This window comes from Rhinoderma darwinii, chromosome 6 (genome assembly GCF_050947455.1).
Source record: "Rhinoderma darwinii isolate aRhiDar2 chromosome 6, aRhiDar2.hap1, whole genome shotgun sequence".
Lineage (NCBI taxonomy): Eukaryota > Metazoa > Chordata > Amphibia > Anura > Rhinodermatidae > Rhinoderma > Rhinoderma darwinii.
Genome location: NC_134692.1, coordinates 37,802,244 through 37,821,174, shown reverse-complemented (window position 1 = coordinate 37,821,174; position 18,931 = coordinate 37,802,244). Strand labels below are relative to the sequence as shown.

Below are 18,931 nucleotides of genomic sequence, written 5' to 3'. Positions count from 1 at the left end.
ATAGACTAGGGCTGTGCAGTTGTGTCAATGTTGAGCAAGCAACTTTGCTTTGACTTGATCAGCAGTTTAGCGGTTTTTGTTTTTTTTACTTGTTACAAAAATAAATTTTAGTGCTTAAAGTTGTGATGGCCGTACTCGGTCCTCAAAATCCCCTAACAGTACAGTTTTTCATATTACCAAGGTGCTGTTTTATTAAGTAACCTGTGCGAGAGAAAGCACCAATGGCACGATGCCTTGCAGGGCTTGGATCCTGTCTTTGAATCTGACCAAAGGCAACACCTGCATGTAGTTTGTATGTTCTTTCCGTTTTTGCTTGGCTTTCCCCCCACACGCCAAAAAGATAGTAAATTATTAGATAATTGGTTTCCTAATAAATTGGCCCTAGTATATATGTGTGTGTGTCTGAAATAAGGAAATTAGATTGTAAGCCGCATTGGGGACCAGAACTGATGTGAATGGTGACAATCCTGTACAGTGCTGCAGAATATGTTTGTTTTATGTATACAACAGGAAAAAAATAAATTAACCCCCTCCTGATTATCCCCCCTGCAATTCAGTTATTGCCAGAGAAATATTTTCCTGTTATTTTTATGGGAACCCACCCCCCCACCCCCAATAAAACAGAAAACATAACAGAAAAAGTGCCACTTGATGTTGGAAATTGATACGTGGATACTGGTTTGAAAGGAACATTTATTTATTTTTATTTGGCATGTTTACCCAATGTGTTTGATGTTTGCATTGACAATATTTGAAGGACTTAAAGTTTTTATTTGTATCTAGGTTAACAGAGCCATATTTATCATTTTAGCTGAAAGAGTCATTTAAGGATCTGAAGAAAAAATTTAATAACTTGAAATTTAACTACACAAAGAAAGCTGATAAAGGACGGAATCTGAAAGTAATTAAGAACCAGATACAGCAAGTTGACATGTATGTCGAAAAAATCCAGGTACATTCAGCAGTCAATATACATGTTCTCAAATTGCATAGATATATTTACTTATCGTATATAGCTGTAGGTGTTGTATTTGAAATATAAACATAATAGTTGCATAAGTGTGTAAAAATAACTATAATATCATGTAAAAAATTGCTGTATGATTATAACATAGCTTTATGATTATAACACGGATAACTCTTGAGCGAACCACGCTTTTTATTTCCAATTACACGGCATATTTCACTTTATGTGAAAAATATACAGTATTTTTTGGACTATAAGACGCAGTTTTTATCTTAGAACATGCGTTGTAATCTTCTGCTGCGTCTTCTCTCCTGAAGTCAAATAGCTGCCACTGTGTGAAGAAGCCGAGACTGAGCTCCGTGATTCAAAGGTCCTTGCAGTGCAGTGTAATGGAAGCAGCATGTCCTGTGCTATGTGTAAGGCCGCATGCACACGACCGTAAAACATCTCCGTAATTGCAGACCGCAATACGGTCCGCAGTTACGCTACCGCCCGGTTCTATTGGCCGCGGACACCTTTCCATAGCACTACGGAAGGGTGTCCGTGCCGTAGAACCGTGCCGGGAATTATGGAGCATGTCCTACTTTTCGTTTTTTACGGACTGTGCTCCCATACTTTGGCCGTGTCCATGAGGTCTGAAAGACCTGTGTCATCTGCTCACTAACAGTCACATCTTACACACAGAATTCTATCATCTCACTGATAACACAGACATTAATACACGCAGCAGAGTAAATCTGTGCAGGTACTGATCTGCAAGGACCTTCTAGCCACGCCCCCTCCTATGTACAGAGCAAGAAGAGCAGGTTCAACACCATTAACCCCTGTCTCTCCACATCTCTGATGTCTGGTGAGTTCAGGGGAGGGTGAGAGCACTATAGCTGCCAATATCTTGTATTTATGTGTCTGACATTGTTATGGGGCACTGTGTATGGCATTGTATTGAGGCACTGTAGCTGGCATTATATTGGGGCACTGACTGGCATTGTTATGGGGCAGTCTGACTGGCATTGTATTGAGGCATTGTGGCTGGCATTGTTATGGGGCACTGTGGCTGGCACTGTATTGGGGAACTGTGGCTGGCATTGTATTATCGCACTGTGGCTAGCATTGTATTGGGGCACTGTGGTACCCTATCGTCTCAATATTACCCAGAAAATGTACAGTTAAAGGCAAAACCTTTTTTTTTCTCCTCGTTTATGATACAATTTATGTAGTCAAACAGTGCGTAGTACAGTCCGAAAAATATGGTAACTCCGTGATGGGTAAATTATTGCTCGTAATCCTCGTCTTAGAACTGAAGGTGCCAACTGCCTGACAGCCCCTCCTTTCACAGACTACAGGCTGCAAATAATTATACAGGGTGGGCCATTTATATGGATACACCTAAATAAAATGGGAATGGTTGGTGATATTAACTTCCTGTTTGTGGAACATTAGTATATGGGAGGGGGGAAACTTTTCAAGCTGGGTGTTGACCATTTTGAAGTCGGCCATTTTGTATCCAACTTTAGTTTTTTCAATGGGAAGAGGGTCATGTGACACATCAAACTTATCGAGAATTTCACAAGAAAAACAATGGTGTGCTTGGTTTTAACGTTACTTTATTCTTTCATGAGTTATTTACAAGTTTCTGACCACTTATAAAATGTGTTCAAAGTGCTGCCCATTGTGTTGGATTGTCAATGCAACCCTCTTCTCCCACTCTTCACACACTGATAGCAACACCGCAGAAGAAATGCCTCCCGATCTGACCACCTTAGACTTTTATCTTTGGGGTCATCTGAAGGCAATTGTCTATGCTGTGAAGATACGAGATGTGCAGCAACTGAAACTACGGATACTGGAAGCCTGTGCTAGCATTTCTTCTGCGGTGTTGCTATTATCATTCTTATTTGTAAAGGCAGTAACTCTGATAACAAGATTATAAAAGGCTGTCTATATACATTAGATAAAAATGCGTTGAATTCCCCAATTTTGGCAAGATCGGATGACTGTGGTCTTCCGATTCTCCCCCAATGGCAGATGTTGGGGGAAACAGTGAACGGTTATGTTGGATTTCAACTTGCCGGATTCTTTGTTCCAGTGGGAGATGAGCTGCTGCTAAGGAATTGTCCATAAAACAGTACCCTAATAGGATATTTAAAGTGACTCCAAACTGGATCTCCACTTTGAAAAATTATTATCTTTTTTGAAGAGTTGTCTCTTTTTAACAACCCCATTTTCAAATACCCTATTCTGGGATTCTCAGGATCTTCACCTCTTATCCAGAGCAGAGAGTGACTGCAAAGATTCTCACTCTGGAGGATCCGGCATGTCCATCCATTACATGGAAAACCCTATTGATTGAGAACTGTGCAATACTTCACTTCATCTATGGTGGCGCAGCAGGGGAATTTAAAGGGGCGCGACACATTGGGCTTGTCCAAAGCGGACTTCCCATTTACCCTCCAAATCTTGCAGTCTCATGCTCCACCTTTATATTGCCAGCACACAGAGAATAGGGATGATTAATCAGCAGCTCATTTCTCCTAATCCAGGCATCTAGACGCATCAACAAGACAGCTGTGAGGAAAATGAAATACATGGTGATCCTCTACACGGGCTTCATAAGCGCATAGTCTTGTTGCCCAGAATAGCCCAACTCATCTCTTCAGTGCTCTATAGCTGAGCCATATTAAAGGAAGACAATGAAAAATAAGAGTATATGTCCTCAATGTTAATAGCCAGTTTACATATTCAGCATTATTGACTTTTGGATAAAGTATGGGTCTTCACTCCCCAGCAAAATGTAACAAAACACAGAACCATAAAATAAAAAATAAATACACAAAACTTATATCTGGTTGTTAAATGGCTACTGCTTTATTTAAAATCACATGATGACAAGAATCAAAGTACTAGTCAGGTAAAGTGTAAGGCAAATATATAATGGGATTCATGGATACCTGTCTAATATACAACTGGACAATCAGCATTCGAGGGATGGTATACTGTGGCTTGCATTACAGCACAGTCTATACACTGTTTAAAATACAGCACTCATATTGCGATGGGCCCATATTGTACCTCCGTGTGCCTCGGATTTCACATGGAGGCACACAGAGACTTTTTCACAGATTCCATAGGAATTTGTGCCATGTTTGCTGACTTGTAAAAGTATACATTCTACGAGACTATCCATAAATCTCCTTATGCTTAGTGTTTTAAACCCTATTTATGAAAAGTAGATTTCCCCTTTTAAAGAGTTCTCTCATCACAGACAACCCCTTCTATATTGAACCCACTGTGGCAATCATCTGATGGCTATGGGTCTGGCTCCTGGCACACCAGGCAAACAGCTAAGGAAAGCCATGCCCAGTCAGACAGGGGAAATGTGGTCCATGTAATGTGTGCAGAGGAAATTTGTAATACATTGACAGCTTGGGCAACCAGATCGGGAGCCACTCTGGCTCATAGAGGGTGGTCACGAATGGGGGTCCCCTCTCTATGACATTCATATGGCCTAATAGGGCATATGGGCAGAGATTGGGAATACGCAGAGTGTACAACTAAATAATTTCTTATTGCCTTGTTAAGAAGTGAACTACATGAAACACTTATGGAAGCATTAAAACATACATCTATTTCAACACTTCAGTCATTTCCATAATTATTTCAATGCTTTGTTTATATATAAATTATATTTTCATTTTCTACACTTATGTTTCAAGGCTTTAAAGAAGAAAATTGATAATACGGAAAGGAAAATGTTAGCAAGCAACGCTTCTCAGCAAATGAACAAAGCAGATATTATTCAGGAGTCTATTAGTGATCTGCAGAAACATATGAAGGAGTTTAGTGGTGTGGTGAAAGATTATAAAGTGTACCTAGAAATGGCTGAAGACCTACAACATATAATGGAGGAGGTAATTAGTATTGCTTTATTCCAGTTTATTTAATAAACTTAGAGTGTAATGTCACAATTATCCTTTTATTTTCATATTTGTACCATTTCTTCAGTAGATTTTACTAGTAAAAAAAAGATTTCAATGAAGCGCAGATAAAGTATATAGATATATGTATAGAAATGTGTCCTAAAAATACAGATAACCAATGTATAGCTAAACTTCCATATCTAAAAAGCATTTTCCATTGCCTGGGTGAAATCTGAAAGGCCCCATTCCACCAGGGCCAGTGTTTAACTGTCCATATTCTGGATATAACACCTGCTCCCCGATATTCTACTGAACCACATTTATTACACTACTGATCCTTCTGCTGCTTTATGTTTGGTTCAGTAGAACCGTGGGGGTGCGGGTGTTACAAAACACAATGTGGAGTAATCCACTAAGCCCTTGGATCTGGTTTGGGTACTACCATGGCTGCTACTGCTACTAAAGACATATCTACATTACAACCCGTTATCTTCTGAAATATAAATTTAGATAGCCATGATTTAGTTACAATTGGTCGTTGTATTAATAGATCTCAAGACAAAGTATTATGGTATGTATCACTTCCTTACATGCGGGATTAGTCAGATGATAAGCTGTTTAGGCAATTGGCAACAGGCTGCTGACTACCATATACAGAAGCCTGTATTCTGTCTAGTAGACCCACATTGTTGTGTCTGCTGATAGGAAACCAACAATTCCATGTCAAATTCCATGTGGCTTCATTAATCCAGATCAGAACACAGCCACTTCTAAAAGGAATTAAAGGCTATGTACACCTTTTGAAATCTTTTATTTATTTATTTAATACAATTGTGTATCAGTGTGCAACTTTGAAAATACTTTTTTATAAAAAAATATTTTTTACCTTTTGAGATACAGCTGCTTTGTATTCTGTATACAGAGCAGCTGTATCTCGCGCTGAAACCTGTATCTGTCAGGTATGCGGGACTGACGGGTTCAGTGTTAGCTGGTCCTGCGTATCTCTGACACACAGGATCGAGCTGCTATCGATCACATCTAAGTTCATAACTTAGATGGGATCGATTACAGGTGGATTATGCGTGTCAGAGACACACAGGACCTGCTGACACTGAACCCGTCAGTCCCGCTGACCTGACGTATTCAGGTTTCAGCGCTAGATACAGCTGTTCTGTGTACAGGATACAAAGCAGCTGTATCTCAAAAAGTAAAAATAATTTTTAATAAAAAGTATTTTGAAAGTTGCACCAAACACACTGATGCACAATTTTATTTAAAAAAATAAATAAATATTTCAAAGGTATACATAGCCTTTAATCCCTTGATTCCTTTGTAGGGGATTCCATTGAAGGAATTCCAACAATTAGTATACATTAGGGAAGTAAGTATTTCTTAATAGACTACAAAGTATATGGTGTTTGCTTTACTAACATTTGCCTACAATTTTTAGATGTTTGGTAATATGTTACGACACTTTACATAGATATACCCTATACCTGTTTGCAAAATGTGTGACTGAAACATCTGAACCTAATAATTAGGATCTGTTGTATGTCAAGGAAAAAACAGGCCCTATTACAATACTGATTGCTATTCACTATGGAGCAGTCAGTAACAAAGGGACACATACATGGCCAAAATAAGCTGTCCAGGGGTAGGATGTGATTTACATCAAGTCCGAAGATACCTTCTTCATCCTTGTACCCTCCATTGTTGATGAGTTAAATCAACTGGAAGGTACTAATGTTTTCTGGGGTTTCTATCCTTTATTGCAGCAAATATTTGAGATTAACATGTTTTCTCTTTGTATTATTAAGAGCCATTTTTGGTGTGAAGAAGCTTGTGCAACAGTTGTCAGAGTGGGACGTTATTCTGCAGAGTGTAAAACCAAGGAATCCATAGAGGTGCTATTGAGGCAGTTTAACAGGTTTGTGGAACCCACTGTACCACAACAAGAAGAAAGAATTCAGCAAATGACGAATATTGCAAAACACATTTATGGTGAGGATTTAATTTATCATATGTTGTACCCAGTACCGTAGCACTGTATTAGTCTACATTAGACATATTGCGACAGATTTACTACTGTGTCTGTGTTCAAAAATGTGCCACATTTTGCACCTCACTAGACACTTTTTAAAAGTGTCTCGAAAAGGGGTTGGGGGTTAGTGGAAAATGGAGTGATGTAATAGAAAGGGTCGGGGCTTAAATACTGGCACAAAATTCTGGCGCAAAATAAACCAAATCAAAGGTGGTGTTAAAAGAAAAAAATGTCTAATAGGTCATCAAGATGCACCAAAATTAACATAAAAGCATTTATCTGTAATGGGGAACCTCAGCGACTCCGTGTTCTGCCATAGAGGCTTAGTGCACGCAGCTCTGCCGAGTGCATGACCTTTAAGTATGGTTTAAGTCAAGCTTAAAGGATAACTAACTTTTAAAAAACTTTTTACATGTCATAGTGCTAATTCTTCCACCCTTTTTTTCTACTTTGCTGTGCTTTGTCCAATCAAGTGACTCGTATGCTATTTAAAGTGTAATTAAACTTTTAAAAAACTTTTGACATGTCAGGGTGACATGTCCGAAGTTTTGATCGGTGGGAGTACCAGCACTGAGACCCCAGAAATCTCTAAAACGAAGTAGCAGAAACAATCGGGTGAGTGCTGGGCCGCTTCCTCTCTGATCGGCTTTCCTTGGAAAGCCGAGCGAGCATTGTATGAACTCATAGACTTTCTATTTAGCCCGTTCACCACTCTGAGGAAAGTCGATCAGAAACTAAGCGGCACATCGCTCACCCGAGCACTTCTGCCACTTCGGTTTAGTGATCGTGGGGGTCTCAGTGCTCAGACCCCTCTGATTAAAACTTGTCACCATGACATGTTAAATATTTTAAAAGTTTAGTTACACTTTAAATAGCATACAAGTCACTTGATCTGACTTAGTACAGCAAAGTAGAAAAAATAGTGGGCTCAACTGTATTTTTCAGGCTCGAGATTTGGTTTAGCCTTCCATACTGGACTAGATTTTATAGTGTATAACATAAAAATGCCCAGTCACAAAAGTAGCAGTTTAAAGACCTTTAAGTGAACACATTTAATCCGTTTATATCCTTTTATAAGTGACAATTCTCACACCTGTATTTTTTTTTAGGTGCTGAAGATGGAATAAAATATGTTGAGAAGACTTTGTTAAAACACAAGGAAGCCCTCATCTCTGTGAATGATTTATGTATCTATTTAATGGAACTGGATGAAAAATTGCAGGTAAATACAAGTGGGAAAAGGTACTACTAATATATTGAAGGATTTTTAAATACAAATGTTCACTTACATTACAAATAGTAAGCTTATGTCGAAAATACTAACAAAAAATTTGTTACATTTTTGAATATTTTCTTTCCTCAAAGGAACCGCAGAAAGTTCCGGAAATTTCCATAAGTGATGAGACTGGGGAATCCATAGATCTACTAGTAACTCCCAAAGATGGTAGTATACAAGCAGATACGGACTTGCTGCCTGACTTGCTGGCAGAAGAAGCTGCATCTGGGGATGAATATGAGTGCATATCCCCCGATGACATCTCCTTGCCTCCACTTGCTGAAACTCCTGAATCCAACCTCCCCCAGTCAGAGACAGAGCAGGATGAGCAACCTTGCTACAGCTCACACAGCATGCATGTCAGCTCCTACAGCATGCAAATGCACATAAACACCAGTGGCAAAAGGGTGATGGACAGTTCTGATTTCTTAACACCTGCCACTTACACTGATATGTCAAGTCACAAAAAGGAAAAAACTCCTAGTCACCCTGACAGATTCTATTCACCCACTGTTGGATACAAAGCAGAGTCTCCATTCTCACACCAGTCGACAATAGTAAATGAGACCCGCTATTCTCGAAGTGCTTCTCCTGCCAAAACAAAACCCAACTACCACATGATGAACGAGGTGCATGAAAGTCATTTGCAACGCTGTTCTATCTATGAAAGCACGGAAAAAACAGAACAAATGCATGCCTCTGATAAAACTGCTAGAACTAAAGATAGGGCGCATGCTACCCCAGATGAATTCTCTGGTCTCATGTTTCAGTTAGACCCTGCCAAAAGCTGCCAGAGGCATGTGGTTACCCAAGAGGCGCTTAGAAGTGTTTCAGAAAAACATAACAGTGTTAGTCTGGCAGGTCAAAGTCCTGCCATCTCCAAGCACCTGCATAATGCAACTGTTAAGGAAGGCTCTCCAGTTACTTTGGAAGTAGAAGTTACCGGATATCCAGAGCCTGCTCTAACATGGTGGGTAGCATATAATGAAGATAAAATCTAGAATAATTTATGTTTATATTATAATCTCCTCATTTTGTGTGCACTAGGATTGACAGATTACGTGTGTAATCAAAACTTCCATCCTTGGTCATTCTGAAACCAGTTCTCAGGGAGCTTCAGATCAGCAATTTAGATAAACTTATAGATATCCTATACAAGTAGCATCACATAGTGGCTGGTTGAATTTGAAGATGTTAAAGGGTATTCCCAGAATCATAAATTATCACCTATCCACAGGATAGGTGATAATTTTCAAAACGCTGGGACCCCACCGTTCGGGAGAACGACGGTCCCGAGCACCCTGCTCCTCCCCATTGCTAGACCACAGAAAGGAGGAGGACATTGAATGTAGTGACGGTCGAGCATGTGCGCTGCAGCTCCATCAAAGTCTATAGGAATGATGGAAACAGCCAAATACATAGCTTGACTTTTTCAGTGCTTGATCAGCACTCCATTTAAGCTCCTCCTTACTACGGTGGGTGCAGTGAGGAGGATCTGGGGATTCAAAACCCCTATTCTCATGATCGGTGGGGCCCCAGCGATCAGAAAATGATCACCTATCCTGTGGAAAAAAAAACTATAATTCTAAACAATGGGAGCTCCAAGTAATGCAGGTTGTTTCAATTCAAAAAGCTGATCAACATTTACCTGTACTTTCTGTGGTGTAGTAAGTAATGTATATGCATATATTAGGTCACTATTATTAGGATTACAAAAAAAAGTGCCACACTTGAGCATAGTCTGTTTTTGAAATTGCAGCTCATCCTCATTCAAGTGGGCAAGAGTTGCACAATTTCTGGAAAAAGCAAACTCCTTATTCTAATTCGAGAAAGCATACAAATATCTGCCTACCTTAAAATTCAGGCTCCAGCTACACCAGGGGTGCACAACCTTTTTTTGGTCTAAGGGTCGCACTGCCAGATTGTTCCACTTGCAAAAGCCGCAATACAGCTTAAAGGGGTATTACCATCAGAGACATATCTACAGTATATGCTATAGTCAATGTGGTCACAAAATGGAGAGAGCTGCATTCATGTGCAGCCTTATCTCATCTCTTCCTCTAAGAGAAGTGCAAAACTGTGAGGAGTCCACAAAAATGGGGGTGCCAAAGATGGCAGGGGCCCGCACAGAATGTCATGGTGGGCTGCAGGTTGTGCACCGCTGGGCTACACAAACAGCTACAAAGAACTTTTGTCATTTAGCTTGTCTCTTGACAATCCACTTCTGGACTTGTCTATGAATATAAGAGAGTCCATACCGTAAATTGGGGACAGTAAAGTCCCATTAATCACCATTTTATTGAATGTTCCCTCCATGAAACTCCAGAATGGACCTGCTCTACAGCTTCTGTAACCATTAACATTATATATTAAGCCCTGATTGCTTCGGGTGTGGAAACAATGGTATCGCTATGTGCAATTATAATTTATGTAATATACAAGGTGGCCATGCTGGTCTCCACAGGATCATACAGATCTAATACAGTCACTTCTGTTTGTTAATAGGCAACCACCCAAACTCATCACATTGTTTTATTTTCTATGGGACTTCCACTTGTGTTTTATTTTTTTTATAGAAATTATTAGAATGTAACTGCTTTATTAACTGATGTAGGATTTAATAAAAATTACCTCGCATTCTGTCTTGGACACAACTGTGCCTTAAGAGACCATTTTGCCAGAACTATGACAACTAAAATAAGGCACTCTATGATTAAATCACTTCAGTAAAATAATAGTCAGGCAATATACAAACAAATAATTACATGTAAAAGTTTGAAATGCCTTTGTTTGAGGTTCCCCGAAGACCAACTTGAAGACCCATGTACCAATTCTGTAGCATGGTTCCCATATATAAACATATAGTGTATTTTAATTTTACCTCAGCTAGCTCACAACCCAGTTCCTCATCTGTTACTTCTTTTCTAACACTACATTCCACAATGACATTTAACTTGAAGACAGCCCATACTGTGTTTTGTGCCCATGAGTATCTCTACAGAATACAGGTTTTTGGCAGGATACCAAACTATTTCACTATTAAACTTATTTTTTGTGTGGATTGTTGTTGTTTTTTTTAGTGATTTTGCAATACATGAAAACGGGTTTGTGAAAATGTTATGTGGACTTTTCCCCTCTCAGTTCACTTGTAATCTGTGAGATGTTAAACTATTTAGTTGCCTCCATTTTTTTTTTCTTAAATAATTTTCTTGAAACTATGTAAGGGTGGCACTAATGTGGTATTTGTAATAGCTACCTCTACCAAGGTTAGCATATACTTGGAATGTGATATACAAATTTTTAATAAAATTTGTTACTGAATACAATGTTTGTGATACATGCGTTTTCAGCAAATGTAAGCAGAAAAACTTGTCGTAATGTCCGTTTTTTTGCTTAAAGGGGTTTTCCCATCAGAGACATTTATGACATATCCACAGGACATGTCATAAATGTCAGATAGATGCGGGTCCCACCTCTGGGACCCGCACATATCCCTAGAATCGGGTCCCGTAAACCATAGCTTTTTGTGCTCACGCTGCCAGGAGGCCACTTACTGATTATGTGGTCGGGAGTTACGGAAACAGCGTAACCCGCTGAGCTACGCTGTTTCCGTAACTCCCATAGAACTGAATAGTTGTTACAGAAATAGCGCTGCTCGCATGCTACGTTGCTTCTGTAACTGCCATTCACTACTATGGGAGATACGGAAACAGCGTAGCTCACCGAGCTATGCTGCTTCCATAACTCCCAACCATGTAATCAGTAAGTGGCCAGGAGGCAGCGCGAGCACAAAAAGCTAGAACGGGGTTTAAGGGACTCCATTCTAGAGATAGGTGCGGGTCCCAGCGGTGGGACCCGCATCTTTCTGACATTTATGAAATATCCTTGTTGATATGTCATAAAGCTCCTTCATGGAAAAACCCCTTTAAGAGATTAGGTCTACTTAGCCCAGATCTACTCAGTCATTTATGTTAAGTTGGCCATAAATGTGAAGATTCTTCCCTAATCAGATGAACATTTAGATACTTTTTTTCAGTCTAGATGTTCATTGACAAAGATGTATACACAATAGATATTTTCCCACAATATGAACAATATATCTCATCATTCTTATGGAAAAATGTAAACCGCTAACAATCGAGAAAAATAAATCATGGATAAAAGGCATCCTGACCAATGGTGCAGATTTATAATGTTTGGTACTATAGATTTAGAATAGAATATGGCATTAATCTTTGCATCGATGGCCAGCTTTAGTCATTTAAATTAGATAGAGTAACTGGATTTTAACCTTTTCTTTATATCAAGTGTTACAATGAATGTGTAAAGTAACTGTAAATTGGAAGCCGAAATGATAAAATATGAAAAAGAGGAAGCGATTTACTAAGAGGACCAATTCTTCTACAGGAAAAAATATCTCAGTAACACTGCATGTCATGATTTTTGGGTTTTAAGCATTCTGTATGAAATCGAAGGCACACAGTACAGTCTGGGCATACAGAATTCTATGGCCACCATATTACCAGCGTGTGAATGAGACTAAAGTACTGTGCAGGCAAAAAACAAAACAAGCATAAACTTCTTTCATTTACATATATTTTTTTATTTGCTACAATTACCTTTTTTTTCATTAAAAAAGTAAATCCCACTAATTTCGAATTTTTGTCTACAAAAGGTAATAATTTTTAAAGTGACTGTAATGTGTTGCTCCTGTAAACTCCCATCATTGTACTTCTTCTTATGAAAGGCCTTCCCATCGCTTTCCCTCTATATGCTCGTCTCATGAAGTGCTCTGCTTTAGCAGGATCCATAATACATGTGACGATCTATTTTTTTAACAGATCCTGATGGATACTGATAGATGTCATTGACCCCATTGTCATATACCAAACATAGCTAGTCTTTGCTTTTCTATACAGTGGGCCACTGCAATAAAATGTATATGGGACATTAAGTCCACGTTAGGAAGCTTTGAAAATAATTTATTGGAAGGGCTGCTGGTGGTCTCCTGGGGGACTTGAAACTTAGTGAACCAAGTACAAAACATCCGATAGTTCATAATTCCCAATATCCATACAAAAAGCATACGTTAACTTAACTGTAGTTCAGAATTATTCAATGCTCCAGCGTTGTTATGATGATTTAAAAAGTGTTTATGGAACAAAATACTTTAAAGCGTATTTTTTTAAATGTTAATGCCCCTTATGTGATCCTGCTCTTTTAGACTCTGTGCACATTAGGTCCGATGACTTTTCCGTCAGGCTTTCCGGTATTTTTGGGTGCAAGAATAGCAGAGTATGTAAAGTTAATGCTGGAACCCCAACAGAAACTTGACAGACCCTATTAAAATCAATGGGGTTTGTCAGGATTTATCTGTTCGAAAAGAGATTTGGCAGAGCGGTCATGGCTATCTTATAAACGGAATCCATGACGCTTATATGAACAGAGCCTTAGTAATGTATTTACTGCTAATGCCCACGGAGATCTCTGTTAAAATTACAAGATGCCAAGTCATTTAAGTCACTCACATAAATGAATAAATTCGCTGTCACCCAATCACGCTTCCCGAAATGTATTCACGTTCATGTAACACAACTGGATTATTATTTCTTTTATTTTAATTGTTACTTTAACTATATGGAGCTAGTCGCCAGCCCCAGAGGTATAATATAATATGACACGATTGGCAAGCAGTTTATAGCAAAAACTTTCTTTTGACAGCACTCAAGGTGTAAAAAGCAACAAGGGGAACATGCACCATTTGTAGATCAGAAGTACTCCATGTCACCAGAGATGACTTCCAGATGAAGTAAGGTTTTACACAGCAAAGCAGATTTAAGCTGCCTGAGCTCCACATGGCAATGAATGGTCAGTTTGATAAATATAAAGGAGTTACCATTATAACGTATGAGACCTGAACAAAGCTTAGGCTGATTGTTATATACTTCCAAGTCAACACACTCAAAAACCAGTGGCATACACAGAAGAGAAGGTTCCCCACAGCAAAGATCAAAAGGCTTTCCATTATAATTCTGGGTTACCATCCTGGAAAGAAGGGTCTGCTGTTCGATTCCCCCTTCCCGGACCTTACCTCTGGGTCAATTCCCCAACCCATTGTTTGCTAACAATTTAGTTGCTTTGAAGGGAGCAGTCCTGTATATGTTCTTGCCACATAACATCAAAAAGGATGGGATCAACCAGGACTAAGCCCCCTACCTTCTATAGCCCATTAGCTGCCTCTATGTTACAAACGCCCAGAAGCTGATAAGCTTTTGTGGTCAAACAGCTTAGTAATTTTTTTGTCCAGGTAGTAATAGCTGAATATACACTTTAAAAGTATGTTTTTTTAATAGAGATTCTGTACACATAAATATTAGGGAAAAGTATGAACAGCCCAGAAATGTTATTCTTATTTTAATTGTAACAAGCAGATACAATTCTGGTAATATATCTGAACAGCTACATAAAATTTAGATTTAAATCAGACTTTCTGGGGCTGCCTTTCCGGTGCCATCAACAGAATACAGGAAACTATTCAGAAAATACAGGAAGCATTATTAAAAATAGGGAATATGGATGGGAAATTTGCACAGATTATGCAATAATAATGTTGGAAATCGCTTAAAAGGAGTAGTCCAGACGCATCATAATTTTTTTACCAGGAGTTTACCGTGTTCTAATTTACCAAAAAAAGTAATACTCTCCTTACTAATTCCCTGTTGCTCCCATGCCGACGCTTCCCAGATCCCCCACAGTTTCTATTCTTCATGCTCCAGCAATGACATGTCGACACAGCATCTGAGAGCTGCAGTCAATCACTGGTCGCAGAGGTGACCTTAGTGGTGTCGACATAGAATTGACTGCAGCAGTCACATCTCTTGTCGGCACGTCATCCCTGGAGCAGGAAAAGCAGAGACCGGTGGTAGACCTGAAAAGCATCGGCACAGGAGAGGCAGGGGATTGGTAAGGTGAGTGTTACTTCTTTTGTTATTTTATAGCATTGGAAGTTTTTGTTAAAAAAATATATAAAAAAATGTGGCTGAATAATTTCTTTCAGATATTTTTAAGATTATTATTATTATTATTATTATTAATAATAATAATAATATTGCACAATCTGTGCAATTTTCCTATCCATATTCTTTATTTGTAGTAATGTTTACAATATTGAGATAAGCAGATCGTATTGAGGGCAATAGAGAATTTGATTTCTCCGCAAATGGCCTGCTCTATTACCCAACTGAATTCAACTCATAAAAAGAGTGATACGTATTAGGGAATTTTTAATAATGTGCCATGTTGGAGCTTCCATTTAACAATGTATTAAGAAGAAAACTAGGAAGAGCAAAATAGAGGGGTATCTTATCAGATGAAAGCTTCGGGAAAGAGTTTCCTACTTTCCTCTGATCTGGTCAACCCTTATTTTGCTGCCCTAAATCATCTAAGTATGCAGCTTAAATCTGCTCTGTACAGTGTCCCTTTAATTCAGTTCCTCCATACTTACCATTGCCTAATCTAGCACAGACCTATTTACTGTGTACCTTACAAGATTTACATACACAGATTTTATTTGATATTTTAATCATGCATGTCAATTTACAATAGGTGGTAAATACACTAACAATTCACATCCCCTGCTGCATAGAAGTATTTATTGTTATGTTAAATGGGTTTTCCCATCAGGGACATTTATGGCATATCCACAGGATATACTATAAACGTCAGATAGATGCGGGTCCCACCTCTGGAACCCACACCTATATCTAGGGGGCCCCCTAAACCATGTTCTAGCTTTCTCGGTTCCCGCTGCCCCTGGGGACACTTCATATTATCCGACCATGTAATCAGGAAAACAGCGTAGCTTGCTGAGCTACGCTGTTTCTGTAACTCCCATAGAAGTTAATGGCAGTTACGAAAGCAGCGTAGCACGCGGACTACAGTGTTTTCCGTAACTGCCATTCACTTCTGTGAAAGTTAGGGAAACACGCTGTTTTACTGTTTACATGGTCGGAAATTATGAAGTGGCCCTGGAGGCAGAGGGAACTGAGAAAGATAGAACATGGTTTAGGGGGCTCCCTTCTAGAGATAGGCGCAGGTCCCTGAGGTGGGACTCGCATGTATCTGACATTTATGGCATATCCTGTGGAAATGCTATAAATGTCCTTGATGGGCAAACCCCTATAACATGCCGGTTTCATCTACAGGAAAAGCAGATCAAGACTGTACATGAATATTTTCTGTTACACTGTATGGAATGTTTCATTATGAACCTGCCACAAATAATAACTTTCTGCTTTAGGTACAGAAAGAATAAGAAATGCTCTACAGGTGATCATCTTGTTGATCATGAAAAACAACCCGGCCAAAGCTCCATTATACAAGAGGTGTCTAATAAGGAAACTGGTCAATCCATAGCTCGCACCTCAGTCTATAAAGCCACTATCACTCCCATCAGTGATGCTAAGTTGACAGAAAGCAGACCACCATGGGTTTCAGATGTTGATTGGATAACACTTTTTATCATCTATATCTCTGTGTCAGTCATGTATTGGATACTGTATTAGCTAATACAATGCTTGACAATGACTTTATAAGGGTTTATTTTTCAGTGTACTGCCTTTAGGCTAGCCATTCTTTAAATGTGGTTTCCAACCTCTAAAAATTGGACTCAAATGTTAAAAAAAATGATACACCATTCCTGTGTCAGAGGTCTTCAGAGTCATTCACTGGTCCCTGATGTAATTGTAGAGTAATGATGTTTCATCCAGTGCCATGACATGACTTTGGACTACTGTGAGCCACTTTAAGCTATCGGAAACCCCCTTTAAAGCATAGCATCACCTTTGAACACCATTTAGCAGTTTACATACAATTTCTCTACATAAGAAATGGAGTAACTTTGCAAATAGATTGTATCACTTGTCAGGTCCTGATCCTGATTTAGCAGCGATCCCCAACCTTTTATACCTCGTGAGCCACATTAAATTTTGATTGATGGCCAGGAGCCGTATTTAAGTAAAAAATTGTAAGATATTAAACGTAGAAAAAACACAAGATCACGAAATTTAAATATGCAGGTAAACATTTCAGTTTGAAATTTAACACACTGGTATTCTGCCACCCAAATTGGCACCTTTCTGGGGATATGATATGTCTGTAATAATGTTAATGTCATATTGTAGCAAGAGCATATGGTTATTACTCTGGGTTCCTATGGCGAGCCACACATGGGGACCACTGGTCTGGAGCTACCAACAGAATTCGACTTCAGAACTGAAATCTCATGGCTTAGGTGATATGCATTCAGGGATGTGTAGCATTTACCCCAGGCACTGCATAGTAATCTGATATAAAAATACTATCTCTACCACTCCATCATAGTGGCTTGGGTAAGCTGTTCGGTATATGTCTGTCAACAAGCTTGTTGACTGTTTCCAGTTACAGCCAGCAGAATTATGAATATATAATAATGTAATATTTTTATAAGGCTACTCAATGTTTTTAGGGGGGGGGAGTTATATTTATAATAAATACAAATGTATATCTCTTTTGAAATATAGTTTAAGGGTGGACATACACCTTAAAGGGGTTGCCCAGATTTAACAAATGAATGGTTATTTTGTGCATAATTTAAAGTTATACAATTTTCGAATATACTTTCTGTATTGATTCCTCACGCTTTTCAATATCTCTGCTTGTTGTTATATAGTAGGGACATTCATTGTTTACTTCCAGTGGATAATATTCTGTCCATGGTCATGTGATGGACACACAAGTGCTGGAATCGTTAGAAGACACGGCTCTGATACACATACACTAAGGGCCCATTCACACGAACACATACTGTAACGAGCCGTGCACCAGTGTTCATCACATGACTACAGACAGAATTTTATTCACTGGAAGTAAACAATGAGTGTTCCTACTGAATAACAACAAGCAGAGATCTTGAAAACCGTGAGGAATTAATACATAAAGTATATTGGAAAATTGTATAACTTTTAAGTATACAAAAATAAATAACATTAATTTGCTGAAACAGGACAACCTCTTTAAATTATACATATATTATATAAACTGCATTATGCATCAAATTAATGGTAAATTTATTTAGCTATTTATTAGATCAGTAAAAATAGTAAAACTACTTGTATTTAGAAGATAAGTTTCCGTGTAATATCAAGGATTTTAAAGAAAGTTTGAACACCGGTTATACACGTGTCAATTGTCGGCAAAAAGTTTTTTAGACTAAAATTCAAATCATTGATTCCCACTATAACATGCATGTTTTGCATGGTTGAATAAACACATATCTCTGTGGAAATGGGGCAATGGAAGGTCTGCTACAATCCTTCAGATATGAATATCTTGCCTGGGGGGATTCAACCTGTATAATCTATTTTTAACTGGTTCCCGACCGCTGGCTGTATTTTTACGGCCTGCGGTCAGGGTCCTTAAAACCCGAGCCATAGTCTTTTTACGGCTCGGGTTTTAACTTGCTGTCCGCGCAATCGGGCAGCTGAATGTCGGGTCTCCAGCTGTCAGTGACTGCCGGGGACCCTGAGGAGAGGATAGAAGCAGCTTTAGCTGCTTCTGTCTTCTCCGATGTCTTTTTACACAGCGCTCAATGAATGCTGTGTATATGAATAGAGACAGCAGCAGTGGCGCTGTCTCTATTCCTCCCGGTGATCATGTGACTGGTCACATGATCGCCGGGTGCCGTTAGTGGC

General features: G+C 38.9%; 1 protein-coding gene across 1 annotated transcript in view; it reads left to right on the top strand.

The window, feature by feature from the left end:
- Positions 1-13,968, top strand: part of CCDC141 (coiled-coil domain containing 141) — a 108,218-nt gene extending 94,250 nt beyond the window's left edge. The window contains exons 18-23 of the mRNA XM_075831152.1: positions 812-952; positions 4,681-4,875; positions 6,702-6,885; positions 8,035-8,147; positions 8,291-9,171; positions 13,923-13,968. Coding sequence (XP_075687267.1) covers positions 812-952; positions 4,681-4,875; positions 6,702-6,885; positions 8,035-8,147; positions 8,291-9,171; positions 13,923-13,968 — 1,560 coding nt within the window. The remainder of the gene's footprint in view (positions 1-811; positions 953-4,680; positions 4,876-6,701; positions 6,886-8,034; positions 8,148-8,290; positions 9,172-13,922) is intronic.
- Positions 13,969-18,931: the final 4,963 nt, after the last annotated feature.